This window comes from Rhamphochromis longiceps, linkage group LG12 (genome assembly GCF_057381845.1).
Source record: "Rhamphochromis longiceps isolate RC_006_pf linkage group LG12, R_longiceps_female_GT1.1, whole genome shotgun sequence".
NCBI lineage: Eukaryota > Metazoa > Chordata > Actinopteri > Cichliformes > Cichlidae > Rhamphochromis > Rhamphochromis longiceps.
This window is the reverse complement of record NC_140568.1, coordinates 15,919,516-15,940,633: the sequence shown is the minus strand read 5'-3', so window position 1 is coordinate 15,940,633 and position 21,118 is coordinate 15,919,516. Positions and strand designations below refer to the sequence as shown.

Below are 21,118 nucleotides of genomic sequence, written 5' to 3'. Positions count from 1 at the left end.
ACAACAGCTTTTCCAGGATATAATTAAACTGAGCATAGTATTAGACTGAGTAGGTTACTAAGTTAGGCTCAACCACAATCCCAGTAGGTAAGCTGGTCTCAGTGCATCTGATAGCTCGCTTGATACCCTTCCAGACCCTTCCCAATTGGCAAGCACACAATCCTGTTTTAGCCTGCCCACAGATGCTACGTATCTGCAGGCCACTTTGCACCTAACTTCAGCCCCATCTCAATTGTCATGTTTTCTGCTACTTTATGTATTCCACATATTTGCACTAAAAAGAGCATGCTAACAAATATAAATTACTACTGAAAATATAAATCCTCAATTACATTACCAATTCAGTTTTGTTTTTTCATAATCAGTTTACAAAAATAGTCATCTTACAGTGCTTTACATGTTAAAGTAAAAACCCTACAATATGATAATCCTCTATGAACAGCACTTGCCAACAGCAGGGGGGAAGAACTTGCAGATATATCAGTAATCTGCAACATTAAGATATCCTGCTTAGAATTGTTGAGGTATGGACTTTAGAAGACCTTGGATGGTGTCCTGTAGTATCAGGATTCACAACGGAATCGAGCAGCAGGATAGAGCAATCTGGAGTCAGTTCTCTGTCAAGTTCCTTATGCCATACCATACATGTCCTTCAAGAAGCCACTGCCATCAAGGAACACTGATGCCTTGAACTTGTCCACATGGTCTGCAGCCACTTCTGGTAAGCTTTAACCACTGCATTCTGGGAACCACCCACAATACGTGCTGATTTTCTGAACCAGTCACCCTGCTCTCACAGGTTGGCCCCTGTCAAAATTGTTCAGAGCCTTACACTTGCCCAATTTCCAATTCCAATTTTTCAGCACTTACCAGGTGACAGTATAGTTCGCTGCAGCTGATTTTAGGGTGATCAAATACTTATGGTTTTGGGGATAACCTGTGAAACATTGCTGTTGTGGTGTGACTGCACCCTGAAGCTGAGCGTTTATTACATAAACATCAGCATTTTTAAAATATTTTAATAACTGATTATCCGACATGTCACAGGCCAATATTTCACACAGAAATATTTTAAGGTATTTTTGGGAGTAGGAAATACGTGTGAAGCCGGAGAAACTGATATTTCCGACTAAATACTATATTGCTCTAATACTGATATAGTATTGTTGTAGGACTACTAAGTGTGCCACCTACCTGCTCCGTTGCGGTTCTCTGGATTGGTATTGGACAGGTATTCTCCAAATGCTCTGGCTGCTCTGTAGAGACACAAGTGCAAGACTTCACTCTGAGCTATTTTGCACAACTGTTGCTGTCAAACATAGCAAAGTGACTCACAAACATTTCACAGGATTCTCTCCACCTAAACAGGCTGTCTGAGCTTTTTCTCTCTAAGGCCCTCTTCACTGCAAGTAGGTTACATCACCACAGCACTCTGTGAGAGGAGCTGTTAATGTCCTGAATCCATACTCGCTATCTGCCATCACTCAACACAGTTACAGGCTGATCTTGGCTAAAGTCGGGAAGGGAAAAAGAATGAAAGCTTTCTATTACATATTTTTATAGCTTACTAAAATATTGAAATGGAAATGAACTGACATTTATATGAAGATTTTCCAATTTTAATAACCATTTTAATTGCTTTCATATCCTTTCGGTGGTCAGTGGCTCAATATGTCTTATATATCAATATGATTGATTCATGTAAGTAACTACTTTAGTATTTTTCTCACACATTACGTTCACTTTCTATTTTATTATAATTATGTTACATGAAAATAAGTGAAATATATAAAGATTTAAAGACAAACAAATTCATAAATTTGCTCTAGTTTTCTTTCATGACAAAGCTTATCCATCTCCCCTGCCCTACACAGAGGACGGTGTCGTTGCTTTTGCCATCCAGAAAAACAGGAAATAAATTCAATCATGTGTATGGCATAAAACATCCATATGGCAGGAACATTGAGGAACTGGCACGGTATACAATACATATATAGCTGAGTGTGGGTGGGTCTGCAGAAGAGAAAAAGTCACAGCAGTTCAATCTACTACCTCTGAAATGAGGAACAGTCTTGATTGAGTGCAATTAGCTCACTAACCATATCTGTGATTCAAAAGGCCTTCATGCCTTGCTAATTAAAAAAGAAAAGAAAAGAAACTCTTATTCTAGCAAATAATGGGGTCAGTCAACCTTTGTACTGTATAAATTAACTTATCCTTTATTAATCCCCACAGGGAAATTCACTCTCTGTATTTAACACATCCTCAGAATTAGCTGTGGGAAACATGCAGGACCCAGGGACCAATGCCACCTCTACGGTCAAGGACACCTTTATACGGCATGTTTTTTTTAATGATGGGAGAGATCACAAATCCTCAAGGAAATCTGTGCAAGCATAGGGACAACATGTAAACTTCACATTGAAAGGGTCTTGGCCAGTGTTTAACCTCAGGTGTCTTTTGCTGTGCAAACCACTGAGCCACCATCTTGTCAGCATACTTTCTGTATGTAGGGTATATTGTACACAAGGATATGCAGTGCATCATGTCACACATTTTGCCATGCTTACAGCCTTATTCAAAAACAGTTACATTCATTTTTCATTTTAAAATCTACACACAAAACCCCATAATGACGATAAAAAAGTGGGCTGAAATGTGTAATATGAATGCTAATGCATAGAAGCATTTAGTCGTTGCTCAGTACTTTATCGAAGTACTTTGACAGCAATTACAGCCTCAAGCCTTTCTGTATGCTACAAACTAGGCACATCCATTTTCAGGCAGTTTTTCCCATTCTTCTTTGCAGAACCTCTCAAGCTTCATCAACTTGGATGGGGAGGGTCAGTGCACAGCCATTTTCAGATTTCTCCATAGATGTTCAGTTGGCTTCCACTCTGGGTCTGGCTGAAGCGACTCAAGGACATTGACAGAGTTTTCCCGAAACCACTACTTTGTTATCTTGGCTGTGTGTTTAGGGTCGTCGTCCTTTTGGTGCTCTGAAGCAGATTATCATCAAGGATGTCTCCGTACATTGCTTGCATTCAGTTCCAGTTCCCACAGCCAAAAAACGTCTCCACAGTACACCAGCACAATGCTTCACTATATGGTATGTATTAACCTGTTTGGCTTGAAATTCCTTTGTTTGAGGATAAGTCACACAATTATTCATAGTTTAAACTGAAAATACACTAGCGTTAACAACTCTATTGCCAAGAGAAGATTGCTAGTTCCACCTGCAGTAATTTATATACGGTGGTATAACTCTTTACTGAGACTTTCCCACCTTCAGTGTGCAATAATGGAACGTAAAAGGCATGAAGCGCAAAACCCATCACAGAACAGAGCAGGCAACGAAGACAACCCAAAGGACTGATTTAGTCTAACACAGCAGGAAGGAGTGGGTTCATCAAAGTATTTTATGTGATATAATATATTTTTTAAAAAGAATACAGCACCTTTATTTTCAGCTTTGCATATTTTTTCACTATTTGTGCTTTACAAATGTAAAGCAACATCATTTGTCTTTTTAGACATATAACTACTTAAATGATACCAAAAATTTGTGTGGACTGTGAAATTACAGATTATAATGTTATATTTTTGTATTGACATTTTATATCTTTAGAAGACGGGAAAAAAAAGAAAAAGGAAAGAGTCAGGGAGAGGTCTGTATCTTTCCACAATAAAACATCCACAACAACAAATCCTACACTGATTATGTCAGATACAGGGAGGAAGCATTGGGGTAGAGGTGGGTTGCAGAGTGGTTTGCAGATGCTCTGTAATGTGTGATTACACATTAGAGATTTGCCAGCTGGATAGAAGACAATCAACTGAGGCATCAGGTGATGCATGCTTGAACGAAGATGGCTTGATCTGCCAGTATTGGAACTGAGCTAGATTTAATGGCCTACCTGAGCTATTGCTATGGTCAATTTAAAAAGAAGAAGAAGAAAAAGTCTTCACTTCAGCTATATGTTTCAATCATAATATCCTGCAAGCAAGTGAGACTGTTAGTTGGTGCATACACAGTAAGATCAGCAGTTGTTCTATAATGTAAAACACCCACATACAAATACAATATGATAACAATCTTATAAAAGATATAGGCTACCCTCAAACACACCTATAAAGAAGCAACACAGCCTATAATCACTCTCCTCCCACTCACTCCGACCTGGCATTCCTGCCATCTGCAAACACAGATACACACACCAGGTCTCCCATGCTCAGAGTCTCCATGTGGAACAGCAGACAGAGAAATAAACAGGGTACGCAACACACACACACATGCAACATGCTTTGTACACAGGGATAAAATCTCAGGGGGCTGCAGTGAAATGGAATTGTTGTGTTGCTTTAGCCTACATGCCTAAGTAATTAAATATGAGGCAGCACGTGCAGTGCTCCTCGTGAAAACCCCCTCCTACCCTGGCTGATATAGAGAAGGAGGAGAAGGCAAAGGACGGCACGAGGAAGAAAATGCAATCATCTGTGATCTATCTGCTTGACTGTGTGCACTCCCCCCAATAAAAATGCCATATGCTGTGCTGAGAGAAGGAGGATGTGAAAACACAGCAGCACTTTCTGTCAGCAGTGCACAGAAGTTCATTCAAGCTGAGATTGGTATAAACTATTAGAATTCACTGTCATGATTATACTGATCATGAAAATTGTACTGCAGTGTTTCCCACAGGAATCACAAGCACATTCACGTATTACAAAGTCAAGGTAAAAAGGTCAAAGAGAGAAGGAACAGTTTGTTGAAGTCTGGAAATATCATGAAATATCATTTACAGTCAGAGAATATAAATAACTTTTACTTTTAATGGCCTATGTTGGAATATAAACCACTTCACCGAAAAGTTGTGAATCACTGACACATAGTTAGGTGAGAAATTTTGTTAGCTAACTATGTTAGCTATTTAGCAAATTTAAATATAATTTAAAATGATAATAATGGACTGCCATAAGGGGTCATATGATTGTTGGGGTTTTCTCTATATTATTTTACGTTCTCGTAAAATAGAGGCAACTGTTGTTGAAATCTGTCACTCTATAAATAAAACTGAACTCATCTGAACTGAATAATATAGAAGTTAACACCCGCCGGCCAGGCTTCTACCTTTCTACCTTTAAAAACCCGCCTTCTAGCCAAATGGCTGGTAGGCTTTTAGCTAGGCTTTAGCTTCAGCCAAGTGGAAGCTAAATTGGCTAGTCATTCATATGTAAATTAGGTTGTTACCTGGGAATTCTGGAGGGGAGTGGGGGTGTGTGAATGAGGGGGTGGGGGAGCTGCTAAAAGCTGTGAACTTCCTTTTGTGTTCGTCTTGATGCATTCTCAATCATCCAGGGAAATAAATCTCCAAAAGTCACCAACTTGGAGTGTTTCAGTTTGCCATCTTAGGGAGAAATCAACACACATGGGTGTATTTCCTTTGTTGCTGAGATTTATTGATAAAAACAGTACAAAAAACCAACCATTTGTACACATATTTACAAATAATAATAAAAAGTGAGTGAGTACATTTCAACATTTTCAGCAATCACTCACAATCCTGGCACTGCCATGGTATCTGTAGTCTGCATTTACCACATGTGTATCTTTAGCAGTGAACACATCACACAGTGGCATGATTGTTCTTGCATTTGTGTTTGACCTGACACATGGCTTTTTTTCCAGGGCTAGGTGTGGAGGGTTGTGTCCAAAGCAACTGTTCTTTTCTTGCCTTCTTCCCAGCTACATGAGAGTGAGCCAACTCTCTTGCAAGCTCCACCAGGAAGTCCACCCGTCTTTCCTTCGTCCCGGAGCATGCTTGATACAGCACATGTGCATTCAGTGCTGCCATGTCAATCATGTTATAAAACACGGCAACTGGCCAGCGCCGTGTTCCTCTGCGGACAGTGTACTCCCGAACCATCTGGTCCATCACATCCACGCCACACTTTGTTTTGTTGTAAAGGGTGACAGTGTTTGGCTTCCTTTTGGTAGTGTTATCAGTCTGAACCACGCTGTGCATGCTGCTAAGAATATAGACGGTCTTCTTCCGTTTGGCTACAGATACACATGTGGTAAATGCAGACTACAGATACCATGGCAGTGCCAGGATTGTGAGTGATTGCTGAAAATGTTGAAATGTACTCACTCACTTTTTATTATTATTTGTAAATATGTGTACAAATGGTTGGTTTTTTGTACTGTTTTTATCAATAAATCTCAGCAACAAAGGACATACACCCATGTGTGTTGATTTCTCCCTAAGATGGCAAACTGAAACACTCCAAGTTGGTGACTTTTGGAGATTTATTTCCCTGGATGATTGAGAATGCATCAAGACGAACACAAAAGGAAGTTCACAGCTTTTAGCAGCTCCCCCCCCCCGACAAACAAAGAGGCAGTTGGCAGTTAGAAATTAGCAATCATTCACACACCCCTACTCCCCTCCAGAATTCTCAGGTAACAACCTAATTTACATATGAATGACTAGCCAATTTAGCTTCCACTTGGCTGAAGCTAAAGCCTAGCTAAAAGCCATTTGGCTGGAAGGCGGGTTTTAAAGGTAGAAAAGCCAACTGGCTGCTCTCGGGGGCTCTAAAAACCAGCAAGTAGACTCCATAGAGGTTCCAGGAGTAAGAAGTAAAAACCCCATTTATATTTGCTATATGGATTTTGCTATGAGCGATAATATTGGAACTATCCAAACTGAAAAAAACAATGGCATGCACTCTTGCAGAAACCACAAGTCTTTAGGTGTCTGTATCAACAACAACAAAAAAGGTTTTACTCATTGAAAAGAACTACTGCACCAAATGAAACAGCGAGGGATTTGATTGGTCACTCCTACCATGTTAAGGTTTACGCAAACATTCCCGCAAACATCAGATGACTTGGGGAATGCAAGTTTGTGGTGAAGTCTGGGATTTGCAATGCATTCTGGGATAAGTTGTTCCTTCACCATTAAAAAATAGAAGTCAGTTTTTGATTTTCCTTTTTTTTTTTTTTAACCAACTCAAGGCTTACAACACACATGAAAAGATTTTTGAAACATCACTGGACAATGAAAACTAGTGGTTTACAGACAATATCTTATACTATGGCTGCTAATATTTACAGTTACACATTTATTATTAAACTATAATAATCTTTTAATTAACATTTTTATGGAGAGTTTAACTGGTGTCAAAATTTATGTTTTTAGCTGAATTTAAGCCATATCTTTAGAATCTGTCTTTCTGTAGTCGGGTGTTAATAAGGAAGATTCAGACAAAGAAACACACTAATGTATTACATTAGCACACACCCCTCAGGCCAAAGTGATTACCAGAGAAGCTTTATCTTGGCAATAAATATTTTTTATAACTCCAGAGGTCTCTGAAACAACAGTTATAATAATGTGTCAGAGATTTCTAGCTTGTGAATTATACATCATAGTATTAATCCTCTCACTGTGGCTTGAAAAGAGCCAACAAGCTGTAAATGTGTTTATAAAACCAAAATATAAAGTTGGGATGAGGGTGGGAAGTGTAATGAAGAACAGAGGCATAATATGTAAAGAAAGACTATTAAAAAAGGAGTGGGGGTAGGGGACAGCCGGGAGACAGATGATCTGGAAAGGAGTTGATATTAGAATTTGGTCATATTCTAGGCCTCCTTCTTTGTGAAGGAATTGGAGGACTATGCATATGAAAAAAAGCAAAGCTTACAGATGCCTGGGGAAGTGTTTACATCAAATAGCAGGATGGTGAAATTCACAAACAAGACCATTAATAGTCAAGATAATAGAATAAAGCAAAGATATCTCCCAGCCTTCTTAGTACTGTTATCATTGCTTGTCCTTTTTTCTGCTCTATTCTTTGTGCCCTTTTTTAGTTTTATATCGCTTTTCCTACATCTCCTCTTCTCTTTCGTATTCTTCAGCTACGCGGTCCATTAAATAAATAAAAATGATGATGGTTGGCACACTTTGTTTTCACGTTGCTGTCCTGCTGGGACCTTGTTGAAAAGTCGTAACAGGGAAAAGAATTAGATTTCTGGCAGAATGCCTTAACTCCACAACAGCAAAGTTTTCATCCTCACAGAGGTAAAAATGATTAAATGAGTGTCTGATGCTGTTTTAGGCAGCAGGAGGCTTCACTGGGTTACCTGATGGTGCTCCAACATGTTCAGCAGATGAGAAGGTTATCACAGCCCCACTGATCAAAACTCTTCTTTGGCCTCTTTAACAGTTTTAGTTCAGAAAAGGTAATAATTCAGTTACTCTACCTCAGTGCATCTCATCACAACAGAACAGCAATAGTACACTGCTGTAATACAAGTGAAAAATAATTATGTCTTAGGAAATTTACAGTTCATTTAGTGATGTACTTGAAATGGATGAAAACAAAAGTTGCAAATGTCTTGATGCATGCTCAAGCATCATGGTCAGAAACTTTCCCAATGGAAACGTTGCATCCAGATGAACTGAATCAACTGTTTGGGAAAAGTTGGAACTACTACATATCAATTTCTCAGCTAATATATAGGGATTGCATGTACTCTAGAAAGGATGCTACTCCCATGGTGTGATGGAACAAGCAGTGAAGGAAAGTCAGGCACAAGTTAAAGTCCAAAAAAAGGTTTTTATTTAACCCCCCCAAAAAACTTGGTTAAATTATAAAGAAAAATCTAAATCTTGGGCCCATAAAAGAGGTCGAAGTACCAGAACTCTACTCACAAGCTGACAACAAAAAATACTACTAACTCAAACAAACTGAACTACCTAAATGAGACAAACGGGAAACTTAAATAGTGGCTGATCAGCCCACAAAAGCACAAAAAGGGGTAAAACACACAAACACCTAACTGAAACTACCATAACGAATTCCTGCGGTATGACCCATTTTGCAGGTCTCCATATAGGCTTGCTCCGCCCCTTTCTACATCTTACCTCATCAACCAAGGGACTGGGAACAGCTGCCACTGAGGTAACTCCGAAAACAAGGAAAGATTAAATCATACATACATAACAGTGTAAACTAAAATGTCACATATACGGCATATGGCACATACTCTATAAAATGGGAGTGAATCTTACATGCATGCAAACCCTACTATAGCTCTAACTGGAGATGGGTAGGTAAAAAAAATAGACTGGTTCAGTTTTGATGTAAGAATTTTGACACAGGAAGCAATTAGCAGCAACATTGTAAAATGTCAGTGACATTCAGGAACTATGCAACACTTGCAGTGTGAAATGGGTAGTTTTCCCAAAGTGGTCAATTGAAATACCTACCAATAAGAACAAAAGATACAGTTGATTGACATATGACAGGGTGGTAAATAGATTGAAGGGTTGCCTAGGAAACTAGGCCCTAGAATGTCCTCACATCACCTACAAAGTAATATGAATGAGCGAATTTCTTCATGTATGAATGGGAGTTTAGTTTACTGACTTTATTTTTGTGAGGAAATTCATCTTTTTAAGTTTTATTGTTATTTATTCCATATTGTCCTCTATTAAACAGCAGTTCTTGCTCATAAGGGGTCATATGTTTGTTGAGTTTTTGTTTGTATGTATTGTAGGGTCTACCTTACAATATAAAGCACCTTGAGGCACTGTTGTTGTGATTTGGTACTGTATAATTAAAATTGATTTATGAATTTATTACGGAAATGAATTAAATGATTATTCAAATTGATAGCAGAGAAAAGAACAAAACAAAGTAGTGGTGCAGAGTGTGGGCACTACTCTAAATTTATACAATGCCAATTTGACCTGTGTTCACTGTTACTTCTCTGTGTCCGTGTTTGCCTCATGTCTGTGCAAAGCACACACTATGAAGGCTGGCTGGTAATGGCAGATGACTTCATTAGGAGACATTTGCTCTGCTGCACTCCAAAGGCCAGGAGTCAGGCAATTACCCTATCTCCCAGGAGATTTACAATAGGGCATGAAAAAAAAAAAAATTGTAAAGTGTAAAATCTAAAGAGACACAAGGCGGGATGCTACGGTTAACCAGAGCAGTCTCAGGTTCACACGGGGTGAAATTTTTTTCCGTTGCTCCAAGGACTTACTGGGCAGTTATTGGTTTTTCATTAAAGGGGCACCAGGTAAGAGGTTTATTGCCCTTAAGCACTAAATGACCATAATATATTTCTCTGGAGATTGGCCAGGTTATGAGTTTTGTGGCTTTCAAAACTCACTTTCCATCCCATTCTCCCCAGCCTCGTCACCAACTTGATTTTCAAGATGCTCCCAAAACCCCCAAACACAATTCACAAACATTCTAAAACAAACTATGGATAGTTTCACATTCTTGGTGCTGAAGTAAACTGAAGAACCCTGCATCATCTGCTCATAATCCATTTCTGTTTGACCTCTGCTCTGTTTAATTAAAGGTCAATTATAGCTCAGTAACCATTAACAGGAGAGTGTGGAGTGGGGTGGAGTATGGCCCTGATTCACTGATATTCCAATTCCTTCTACCCGATGAAGGTCAGCAAAGGTTACTGAAGACTTAATGACCATTTACAACACAGAGTGTGAGTAGCAATCATCCATGACCTATCCCAGAGTTTTTTTCCCCCTTGAAAACAGGCATGTTATTTTCTGCCACATATATGACACAGTCTGGCAGGACTGTAATTATCAGTCTTAAAAACTTGAATGAAACATACAAGTCTTAAGCATCCCCAAACAAAGAGTATTTAAATATCCCTGACTTTAATGTGCTATAATTGTCTAAATTTAATCTCAATATGAGAACATTTTTTTTATTAATGTTCACTGCTCTGTTTTTAATTATTTCCTAGTTTGGATTCACTATCTAGTCTTGGCAACTGCTGAGTGATAAAGGAACGCAAACACTTAACATTTGGTTACAGCTGAACCCAGTGGCGTGTCTAGAAAATTTTTGTTGGGGGGGCCAGGTAGGGGCACAGATTTGGAGAAGGGTGGCAGATGTAATTGGCAGATAATGTTAAAAACAATTCTACCAACCGTTAACCATAATTCAATAACCCTATAAACCTAATAACTGAATGCGCTTTTAACTCTTATTAGAATGAGATTTTAACCACTACGGTGCAAAGTTTTTAGATACTGCGTTGATAAAGTACAAGAGATATAATCAGTTAGTGTTTATTCAGCAGTCAAGGACATCAATATTTGCATAGTATTTTTACTGACATGCAGTGCACATATGTTTTGGGCAAAAACATTTTTGAATATTAAAATACGAACATTTTTAACATACAACTGGCAAATTAGCCAATGCCAATGCAAAACCAATGCCTATTAAAAAAAGAAGATAATCTTCTCACAAACCGGTGTTTGATTTTGAAACAGGAAAAAAGTGGGGAAACAAATGAAAAGACTAACATTTGACTAAAACCTGAAAGCAAGAAAATACTTTATATGCTGCCTTATGGTAAACTTTGGTAATATTGATAAAGAACAACACTGGCTGATGATGAAATACAGTCAGCTGGCATGGTGACACTGCCAGTATTAACCTGCAGGGCTGGACTGGGACAGAAAATCGGGCATTTTCACTACAGACCGGCCCACCAGGTATTAAAGCCATAAAGCCTTTGAATGAAAACAAATGCTGTTGTGACAGTGATGTACACTGTCTTATGGTATATGTATGATTTCTATACATTTTACGTCAGATAAAAACTTTGCTCGCAAGATTCAGATAATTATTTAATAAAAGCTAAATATTTGAAATGAGAATAAGAAAGAAAAGTATTTCTTTGTGCCCCACCTCTCCCTGTTAATGCCCTACCTGGCCCCCTGGCAACACTTTGCTAGATCCGCCCCTGCACAGCTATCAGCTGTCAGCTGCTTAGAAAAGGATCCTGGTGTTATTTGTCTCTCAGAAACAGTTCATAACTTCCCTTCAACTCATTTATGTCACCTAAAAGGTAAACCTGTTTCTCCATCACCTGTTCAGCTCTGATGATTCAGTAAGGACATCTCCTGGTTTCATCCTCATGTTTCCCTCTCACCACATATCCAAACCGATATCATGACCAGCAGGTTTACAGCTGTGGCTCCAGCAAACATCAGCTGATACTAGAAATTAATATTAAATAAATTCTAACAACAGCTGATCAAGCTTAAACGTGCTACTGTCGTTTAGCGCGACATCCGCTGGTTTCCTGTTTCTGGCGGAAAGTGGGCGATAAATAAACAAGAGAGAAAAGCCGATCAGCTGATCATTGATCAGTTTCATGATTGAAGTAGAAACAGAAGAGAGGGGGGGGGGGATAAGAGAAGAGGCAGCTGTGCAGCGTAAAGACAGAATAACTCCACCTTTGTGTCTTTTTCCATTCTAGCTAAAGCAAACTGCGTCTCTTCTCAGCTCAATACAAAACACATAATATTTTCTCTGAATGAGGGACCATTCCATTTTTTAAGGAGCCGTTGGCAACTCTACTAACTAACCTTATGAATAATATAAAGTTCACTACCAGTAACATCATAGCAACCGAACAGCTGTATAGAAACTCTGTCACGCTAGCACAACGAAAATAAACTCCACCTAAACTTGGTTTATATCTGACCCAGATAGAATGCAGGTCATAACTTCTTACCTGAAGTTCAGTTCACCTGATACTCGGACCGGCGGCTGCCTCGGGTCTCTCCTCCTCCTGCCTCCCCTTCCCTCATCCACCTGTTGCCTCTGTGGAAGCTCCGCCATAGCCACCACCAAACAACTGAGTTATTTTTACACATCGACCTGCATCTGGCCAATCCACCACCTCTCATTGTTCATGCCGTTACAAAAAAAAAAAAAAAAAAAGTCATCAGCCCATCCTGCAAATGTCCGATGGCTAGTCCAGCTATGTTAACTTGTTAATCTTTCGCCGAAAAAGACAGACAGGCTTCACCTGAGCAAAAACAGGACGAAGGTGAATGTATCTCCCACAAAAGCTCAATTGGGTTATACTGAGAGCAGAAAACTAGTTCAAACTTGGCCTTTCCTTAATGCAAAGGCTTACTGTTATGAGACCAACCGGGGGTCTCGTAAGACTTGAGCTCTAATTTCTATGTTTTATGAGCCCCTAGTTAGGTGACTGTCTGACAGGGACAGCTCTGTCATCTTCAAAATAAAAAGGCCCACTGCACTTAAACCAGAGGAAAGTGACTCAATATGCACATAACTTTACTCAGTGAGCATAACATTCATGGCCACAAGGCCTTCAATAACGTTAAGGTGTCCCTGGTTGGCCTAAATCTTCAACCTTTTTGTATCCAACTTTACTGCGTATCATTCTTTATCATTCTTCAACCAACATTTTCTGTCATTTCCTTGTGAAAGACACAATAAAATCAAAAAGTAATAATCATTAAATAAGTATCATGCTCTGAGGCTTGCTGCCACTGAAACCGAAGCTTAAAGAGGGTGACAAAAGGAAGATTACCAGGTAATTCTTCATTAAAAAAAATAAGACTGGAAAAAACCCCAGTGCGATAGCATCATAACATGTTCGAACCAAGAGGTAATCTGTGTGTGTCTGAGCAGTGTTTAGTTTACCAGGATTGAATGAAACACATACTGATACAGCGACCTGGTTTGTGAGTTTCACGAGGTTGATCGTAGGTAACATAAGAACAGCAGTAACACCAGGCATGCTCACAAAATTATGGGATGAGCTTGACCACTGTATAGACGTAGGCTGTGTGTCCAGAGGGCAACACCTTGAGCACTTGTGAACATTGGAAATTTTGTATGTAACTTTATATTCAGCCATGTATTTTAAATTTAGCATTTTATGAAAGTTGGACCTTATTTGACATTGAAGACGAGGTCTGAAGTCCAAATTAATGTGATATTTACAATACCCAGATATGATTCCCTATGTGTCTATATGTTGCCAATACAAACAATGGCAGTAGGAAACAGAGTTTTAAATAGCTCTATGCAGCGTTATTGTCACTTTGACATTCAGATCAATCTATTGACCTTGAAGGAGAGGTCAAATGTAACATGATATAGGGCTGCTCGATTATGGCAAAAATGATAATCACGATTATTTTCACTGAAATTGAGATCACGATTATTTGACGATATTTATTTAACCCTTTAAGACCTACTATAGAACCAAGTCCACCAGAGCTTATATTATTTTTTTACATGCTGTAGTGCCATTTGTGGGAGCATTTCAAGTTGCTATACATCAATACAACTGTTATAGCCCATATTTTAATAATATGTATGCATTAAGTGCATAGTAATTACATAAATTGCAAAAAAGTGCAATAAACTACAAAAAAAATTGAAAATCGCGTTTGTTTTGTTTACATATATTTCTACTTGGAGAAATTTAAGAGGTTTATCCCTCAAAACTTTAAATACAATAAAGTTGCAAAAAATAGTTTCCCACCACAGGAAATTTATTTTGAGTGTCTTCATAGTTTTATTTTGGAGATACAGCAATTTTTATATACTGCAGGAAAAACAAAAAACAATCCTATGATGCAAATTTGCAAAGAAAACAGCATATGCAGCATTTCACTGTGGGAAGTGTTACGACCAGCTGATAGGAACGGCGAAGCGTGTTTCTGGAATATTATGTTTTTGTTCCTGCAAGCGCTTTTTATGCAATTTTTGCAAAGCTATATGTGGAAGGAAACCGTGACCGAGGACAAGCTGATGGCATCAGATGTAAGTACAACTCCTCCGGTTTCATATGCAAAACAAATTATTGTGCTAGCTTACACGGTTCAGGTTCTACAGGGATTTAACAATAGTTACGCAAAACGGAGCGTGCTGCTCTGACCGGCTTTAAAGGGTTAACAATGACTTTTAAAAAATAATATAAAATAGTGTGCAACACCACTGAAGTTTTTTTTTTTTTTAAACTCTCTTTTCAACCAACGGCAGTCACTCTCCAAATAACTTCTGCTTAGCTTTCCGAGCTTCCCTCGGGTCCTCTTAATCAGCGGTCTCCAACCTTTTTTGCGCCACGGACCGGTTTATGCCCGACAATATTTTCACGGACCGGCCTTTAAGGTGTCGCGGATAAATGAGGGAGGGGCTAATAATCGACTCAGTCATTTTTAATGATCGTTGAAAGCCCAGATCGTAATCGTGATTAAAATTCGATTAATTGAGCAGCCCTAACATGATATTTAAAATCTTTATACCTATGTCGACAATACACGCCACAGTCGTAAGAATAGTTATAGGCTTTTTGTCAATTTTCGACCAATAAATCTTCGAGTTGCAGTTTAAGACTGTGGTGGGTGTAAGCCAAATTTGAATGGATTATTAACATGAACCCCCCTCCACACACTACAATATTTTATCAAGATTTATTTAAAGCTTTTAAACCTATCATATTTACAGACAGAAAGAATAACCTCGTTGGTGGAGGTAACAAAACATTACCCAAGCCAGACGAGTAACACTAATCCTAAACAGGGTGCCTGGGACCTAGTGTGCGTTATGATGACGAACAATTTCAAATGAAGCTTTTCAAACAAGACTTCCCAAAGCTGTGAACAGCTTTCAAAATATGTGGACTCTCCTGAAAAGGTGAGTCTGTGTTGCTACATTTACACATCCACTATAACCTGAAACACTCACCTCTCTGCATATGATTTCAAATCTAAAGATGAGCTGTGTAATACACCCAAACACACCACACCAATATTAAGTATTCTAAACAGACTCTATTAACACTGTTGGTTTAAAAACTCTGTTATATTTGACCTTGGAAGTTTCATATATAGTTTTCCTCCAGTGACAGGTTTATGCTTTACAGAGGTGCCCAGATGTTTTATAGCTAACGTCCACACTGGACCGTGGCTAGAGCGAATTTGTGCAGCAATAAGTACAGGGTGGCTGCTGGTCACAGAGTCTTGTGGGAAAGAGCCCATGAAATCACATTTTCACCAAAGTGGAAACTATTAAGGCCTGAAAAGTGTTGTGCTGTGCAATTCCTTTCAGTAGTGACTCAGACATTCTTGAAATATTAAAGACAACATTAGCTTTAAAGCCCTTGTAATCTTTCCTATCAAGTGGCTGATCAAAGCAGACGGGTCGGTTTTGGCGTACTCCTCCACAAAGATTTGTCATAAACAGGGCAGGGAGACAGTTTGGCCTATTACTAAAGTGCTTCAGGCATAGGGTGCATAAAGGACAACTAATTTTCCTCTAACTTTGCTTAAAAAGTGGTCATTAAAACACACAATTAAATGCACAGTAAAAGACAGCAAGCCTAAAGCCTAGAAGACTTTCATTGACTTTTTTAACCTTTCTTTTTCTGCACATCTGTTGAGCATATTAAAAAAGAGCCAGTGCAGAGACACCAGCATTACAATGCAAGAGATAACTAAAATGCATAAGAGGCTGTCCACTCAGAATCAGCCAATTTTCAAATGCATGTCTGTTTTCTCTTTCCTGCATTTCTATGCAAGGAAACTCTTCTTCCCTATTTCTTAATGAGCCCAGTTCTGCCAGGAAGCGGCCACACATGCAGCCAAAACAAGTATGATGCATTCTGGAACATGGCTGCATGTACTGGAAATAATTAGTTCCATGGTTTAATTTCTGGTTAATGACAACATTCAGTGCTGTCATGAATACTGACAACAGGAGGACTGATCCTCATAAACCATAAAACAACGTCCCGCTGAGATCCTCCAAACTGAATATCATCAGGAATATCCCCAAAAATCCGGCAAGGTGTTGTCAGTAAACAGCACACATGCGCTCGTCAACCTGTTTGGCGGTTCTGATTCATTCCAACCAAGAGTGAGCAAACGACAGGACAGGAAAACAAACAAAATGATAAGCCCAGATTTCTCAGGACAGGGAGCTTGCTGACTTCAGATCAGCTGACTTCTGTTGAATCTTCTTCTTTGAAGTGATTCAACGTTAATGACATCACACTTTGATCTGAATGAATGTATATGAATGTAAATGATTGAAAATGTTAGTGTATAATTTATGCTTTAAAACAATTAACAAGTGAGATTAATTTAGTCGATGTGGATTTTCTTTTAACCTTAAGGCCCCACACTTTGAACATGAATCATGGATCTTTGTTCACAGTTTACCTAATTTCAGAATTAGATTTCATCCCTCTTCATTGGATGAAAAGCAGCTCATAAACCACCAAGCTTTTAGCCATCCACTCTATTCTAGTTCCATTTGGTGATTAATAAGAATCACTGTGAAAACAGGCGATGTGAATGTCAGTTTCAGATGACAAAGTTAAAAACTGTTCTATTAATTTATTCTTACCGGGTCCGATCAGTGCGTTCCTACTCAACCTTGCCTGTATTACTCAGAACAGTGAAATAGGAGACAGAGTGACATTACACAGAGACAGATGTTTTAAGGTCAGAGAGAAGAAGAGGGGCCTATTAGACATTCTTCTAGAACAATCCCCTTGCTTTTGCTATTCACAGTCACAGAAAGACAAAGATAAGGAAGTAGAAAAGGTGAAATGGCTTTGCCCTGCTCATTCACTGCACAACAGATAAACTCAGATCATCTGGCAGACTGGAGACATTACTAATCCGGCTCAGTTGGGATTCAGGGGGAAGTGCTATTGTTCTCAGAGTGCCATTAAACTCCCCATCAACTGGAGTGCTGCTCACAACCACTGACAGAGAGGAGGTATATCGTATACTGTTCAAGCCTTGGCTGTGGTCTGCATACACGGTCTTGAGCTACCGGCTGCGATCAGCATGATTTATGAAGAGTTAAAGCGTGAGGTGTGAAAAAGTGAGTGAGGCAGCAAGGAAGGAAGGAGGAAGGAGATAAACATACAAATAGAAAAAAGGAAGACGAGGACAAACAGAATTGGACAATGTGTGCAAAAGTGAGCATGGAGGTGACTTTAGAAGTGGATGGAAAGAAAACAGTTTGCCTTTGCTTCAGTTCAACCATGCGATCACTTAAAGAAGAAAAGCACATACACACATAGGTCACTGAGAGACGAAGTGCTTGATTCGACCGTGGTGTCTGAAATTAATCAGTGGGTGACACCAACAAAATCTCCTACCATAAGGCCTGGTCATCCTGTGTCCTTCGGACTGAGAACGCACTGATCTGACACCCATGACGTGACCTTAATGTTATGACTCAAAGCTAAAAGTCATCAGAATTACTCACAAGCTGAGTGAAATGAACCAAGCGGGTCCTTAAGAAAAAAAGTGCTCACTCCATCTACCACAACATAAGCAAAATCCTGAAGTAATACTTACACGTACATTTCAATAGTATTCTCATTTGTACAAAAATTATACATGAAAAAATGACAAAAGGTGAATTTGTTTCACCCTAAAGAGGGTCAAACTGTAACTCTAACATGGTGCTCTAAGTCACAGGTGCTAATCCTCCCAATAACCCTACAGTCTATATAATGAGTAGATTTTGATGTGTATTGATTATAATAATTATTTTATTTTATTTTTATTTTTTTGTTATCTGTTTGCCAAGACTTTGAAATAATATAATAAAACCACAAATGACATATTCCAATCACAGGGTTACAGTTATGGTTAGGGAGTTTTGCTGACGATGACTTAGATCTCAGAGGGCCTGGCCAATCTAAACCCAAATGCTTGGTATATGCACCTAAGCCTACCCACCTTTGATCTGAGGTCAGCATTTTTTAATAGACCCATTTGGGGTTTGATTTCTGTGCTTTTTCTTGTGTGCAACACACAGTTTAGGGGCCCCTGAGTAACTTGCTGCAACTGTTGACCCTTAAACCATTTTAAGTTGGTGAACTGAAATGTGGTGAGTCACAGAGAGATTTCCACTTTCCAAACCTCCATCAATAGGTCCCCAGTAAGCTAGTAGATGTTAAGGGGATAAATAAAGCTTTTCACATGTCACAGCTATACTGTGTGTGTGTATCGTATAATGCCAGTGTGTTAATGACCTGTGTTAGAGTCAGAATTAGAGGATATATCAGAGTACACCCTGGACAGGTCATCAATCTGTCAACGGGCTTCAGGACAATTAAAATAACACAAATGTCCTTAAATTAAAGTTTGGCTTACATCAGACAGCAAACGTAAAAGCATAAAAATAAACATATATAATAATAATGATAAAAAAAACCCTGAAAAAAACAACAACCCTGATTTGATTCTTTGGATTCACTACTTCTGCTAATCATAAGGTTGCACGCATGAATCAAAATTATGCAAGGCAGTAGAAATACAAGTACACTAACCAATACAAACAAGAAGAGATTGATTCATTCTGTCACACTTACTTAAAAGAGACATAAAAAGTAAATATATATATATATATCATTAATAACAATAATAATAATAATAATAATAATAAGAAGAAGAAGAAGAAGAAGAAGAAGAAGAAAAGCAAAATTAAAGCAGCTAAATTAAAAGCTCTAAAACAGCCCTGAGAGAGTGGAGGAGCTGTTTTTACACCATGAAATATATCCTAATTTATGTGTATCCATTAATATATTATAAATATATAAAATTACAGTAATTATTCTCATGTGAACGTTATCCCTTTAAACTAGTTTAGGGAAATGTGCAGTCATCTGCAAACTATCACTTCTACGGCTGCCAGAGTCTTCTCCTCTGTGCTCCGTCGGCTTCAGAGCGCTCAGACCTCCGCTTCACATCCCCTGCTCCCCCGGGCGCACTCACCTAACTTTTGCGGCCACGGAAGAAATCGCATCACTCCTCAGATTCTTCCTTTTGGACACCGCAGTTCCCATGCTGAAGTGGAAACAACCCAGGGGAGAAAACGCAGACCATTCCACAGATTGGTCGGCGAAGGATGCAGACAGGAGAGGAAAAAACCGCGAGGAAACGGCAAAATGAGAAGCATCAGTGCGCACGGCCCACGAGCTCAATCATCTCATGTTCATCTCGGTGTTTAGAAAGAGAAAGCTGAGTGTTCCAGAGGAGCCGCGGACTCTGTGTAAAGCGCAGGAGCGCAACTGGAAGATGCGGGGAATATGGACCACCGCGCTATGCTCTGCTCTCCTCATCCAACTAACGTGTCCACAAAGGAAGCCAGACCATAAAAGGAAGAGCAGCCCTCGTGGCTGCCGCACAGCGCGGACAGGTGCGGGGTGGGCAGCAGCGAGAGGAGGAGAACACGCTGCTTCATTACACGGGTGTATGTGAGATGAAAAGAGGTGTGGACACTCGAGCCCACAAGTAATCACGCCGCTTATTATCTGCAAACGACGCGTGTGGCATTCAGAGACTGTGGGGACAGACGGGCGCAAACAGTAATATCACATTTTAAACCTGCTGAGATACTTCTTGTGTTTTACTTTGTTTCCAACATCGTGAGTGGGGCTTTTTAAAATTCTCTGTCTGAGGTGACATATCAGTGAGATGTGGCAAAGCTTTTACATAAAACGACTCAAATTTGGTAACATTTGGGTTGGTGTGACAGCATACTGCGCAGTTATAATGTTTTATATGTGTGCTGTACTTTGATCCCATTTCCCATACACGTTTCTGCTATTAGGAATTATTGTTCACTCTGATAGTTCTCTTAACAAGCAAAAGCATCTGAGAATGGAGACTGCATTAGTACATAATGTGGGATGTGGCCCAGTCTGAACTCTAGCAGTTCCAAGTGTCTGTGGTTTAGTGGGTCACTTGTTAGTACTGATCCTCAAAAGAGGGTTAGCAATCTGTCACTCCCAAAACTCTGCTTTTATTTGGTGTTTGTTTAGAGGTCTGCAAACATCAAGTGAGTGTGAGTCACTCAACTAGAACATACAGAATGTACAAGAAACTTTGCTAATGCAAGGATGGTAATGTCCTATTTTTCATTAGCAAAGCCTTTAACCTCCTAAGACCCGAACTCTTCCACGGCATGCATTTTAAATTTATCTTTGATATTTGGGCATATTGGGACCCAGTGAATGTAAAAACAAAGAATAACCAGATTTTTTTTTTTACCTGATTTTTGTTTCTAAGAAAAATGAGGGCCACATATGAGGATATTCATTTGAAATTTTGATAGAACAGTAGCAGTATAATGTCCTCGTAAGTGGATATCAGACCCCTGTTGAGCACAATTGAGTATTTTGGTCTAAATAACCCAAAATGTGATGTCCACATATGTGGCTGCCAGGTCCTAGGAGGTTAAGTCAAGTCACTTC

The 21,118-nt window shown here is 39.2% G+C and overlaps 1 protein-coding gene across 2 annotated transcripts in view; it reads right to left on the bottom strand.

The window, feature by feature from the left end:
* The window catches only part of LOC146657093 (NMDA receptor synaptonuclear signaling and neuronal migration factor-like), a 71,014-nt gene extending 50,636 nt beyond the window's left edge, over window positions 1–20,378 (bottom strand). Inside the window, exons 1-2 of one of the 2 annotated variants that reach the window (XM_085424914.1) lie at window positions 19,638–20,378; window positions 1,195–1,256 (exon numbers count right to left, since the gene is read on the bottom strand). In XM_085424914.1, the coding sequence (XP_085281040.1) occupies window positions 1,195–1,256; window positions 19,638–19,708 (133 nt within the window). In that variant the 5' untranslated portion in view covers window positions 19,709–20,378. The remainder of the gene's footprint in view (window positions 1–1,194; window positions 1,257–19,637) is intronic. The other variant, XM_085424913.1, reaches the window with a different exon arrangement.
* Window positions 20,379–21,118: the final 740 nt, after the last annotated feature.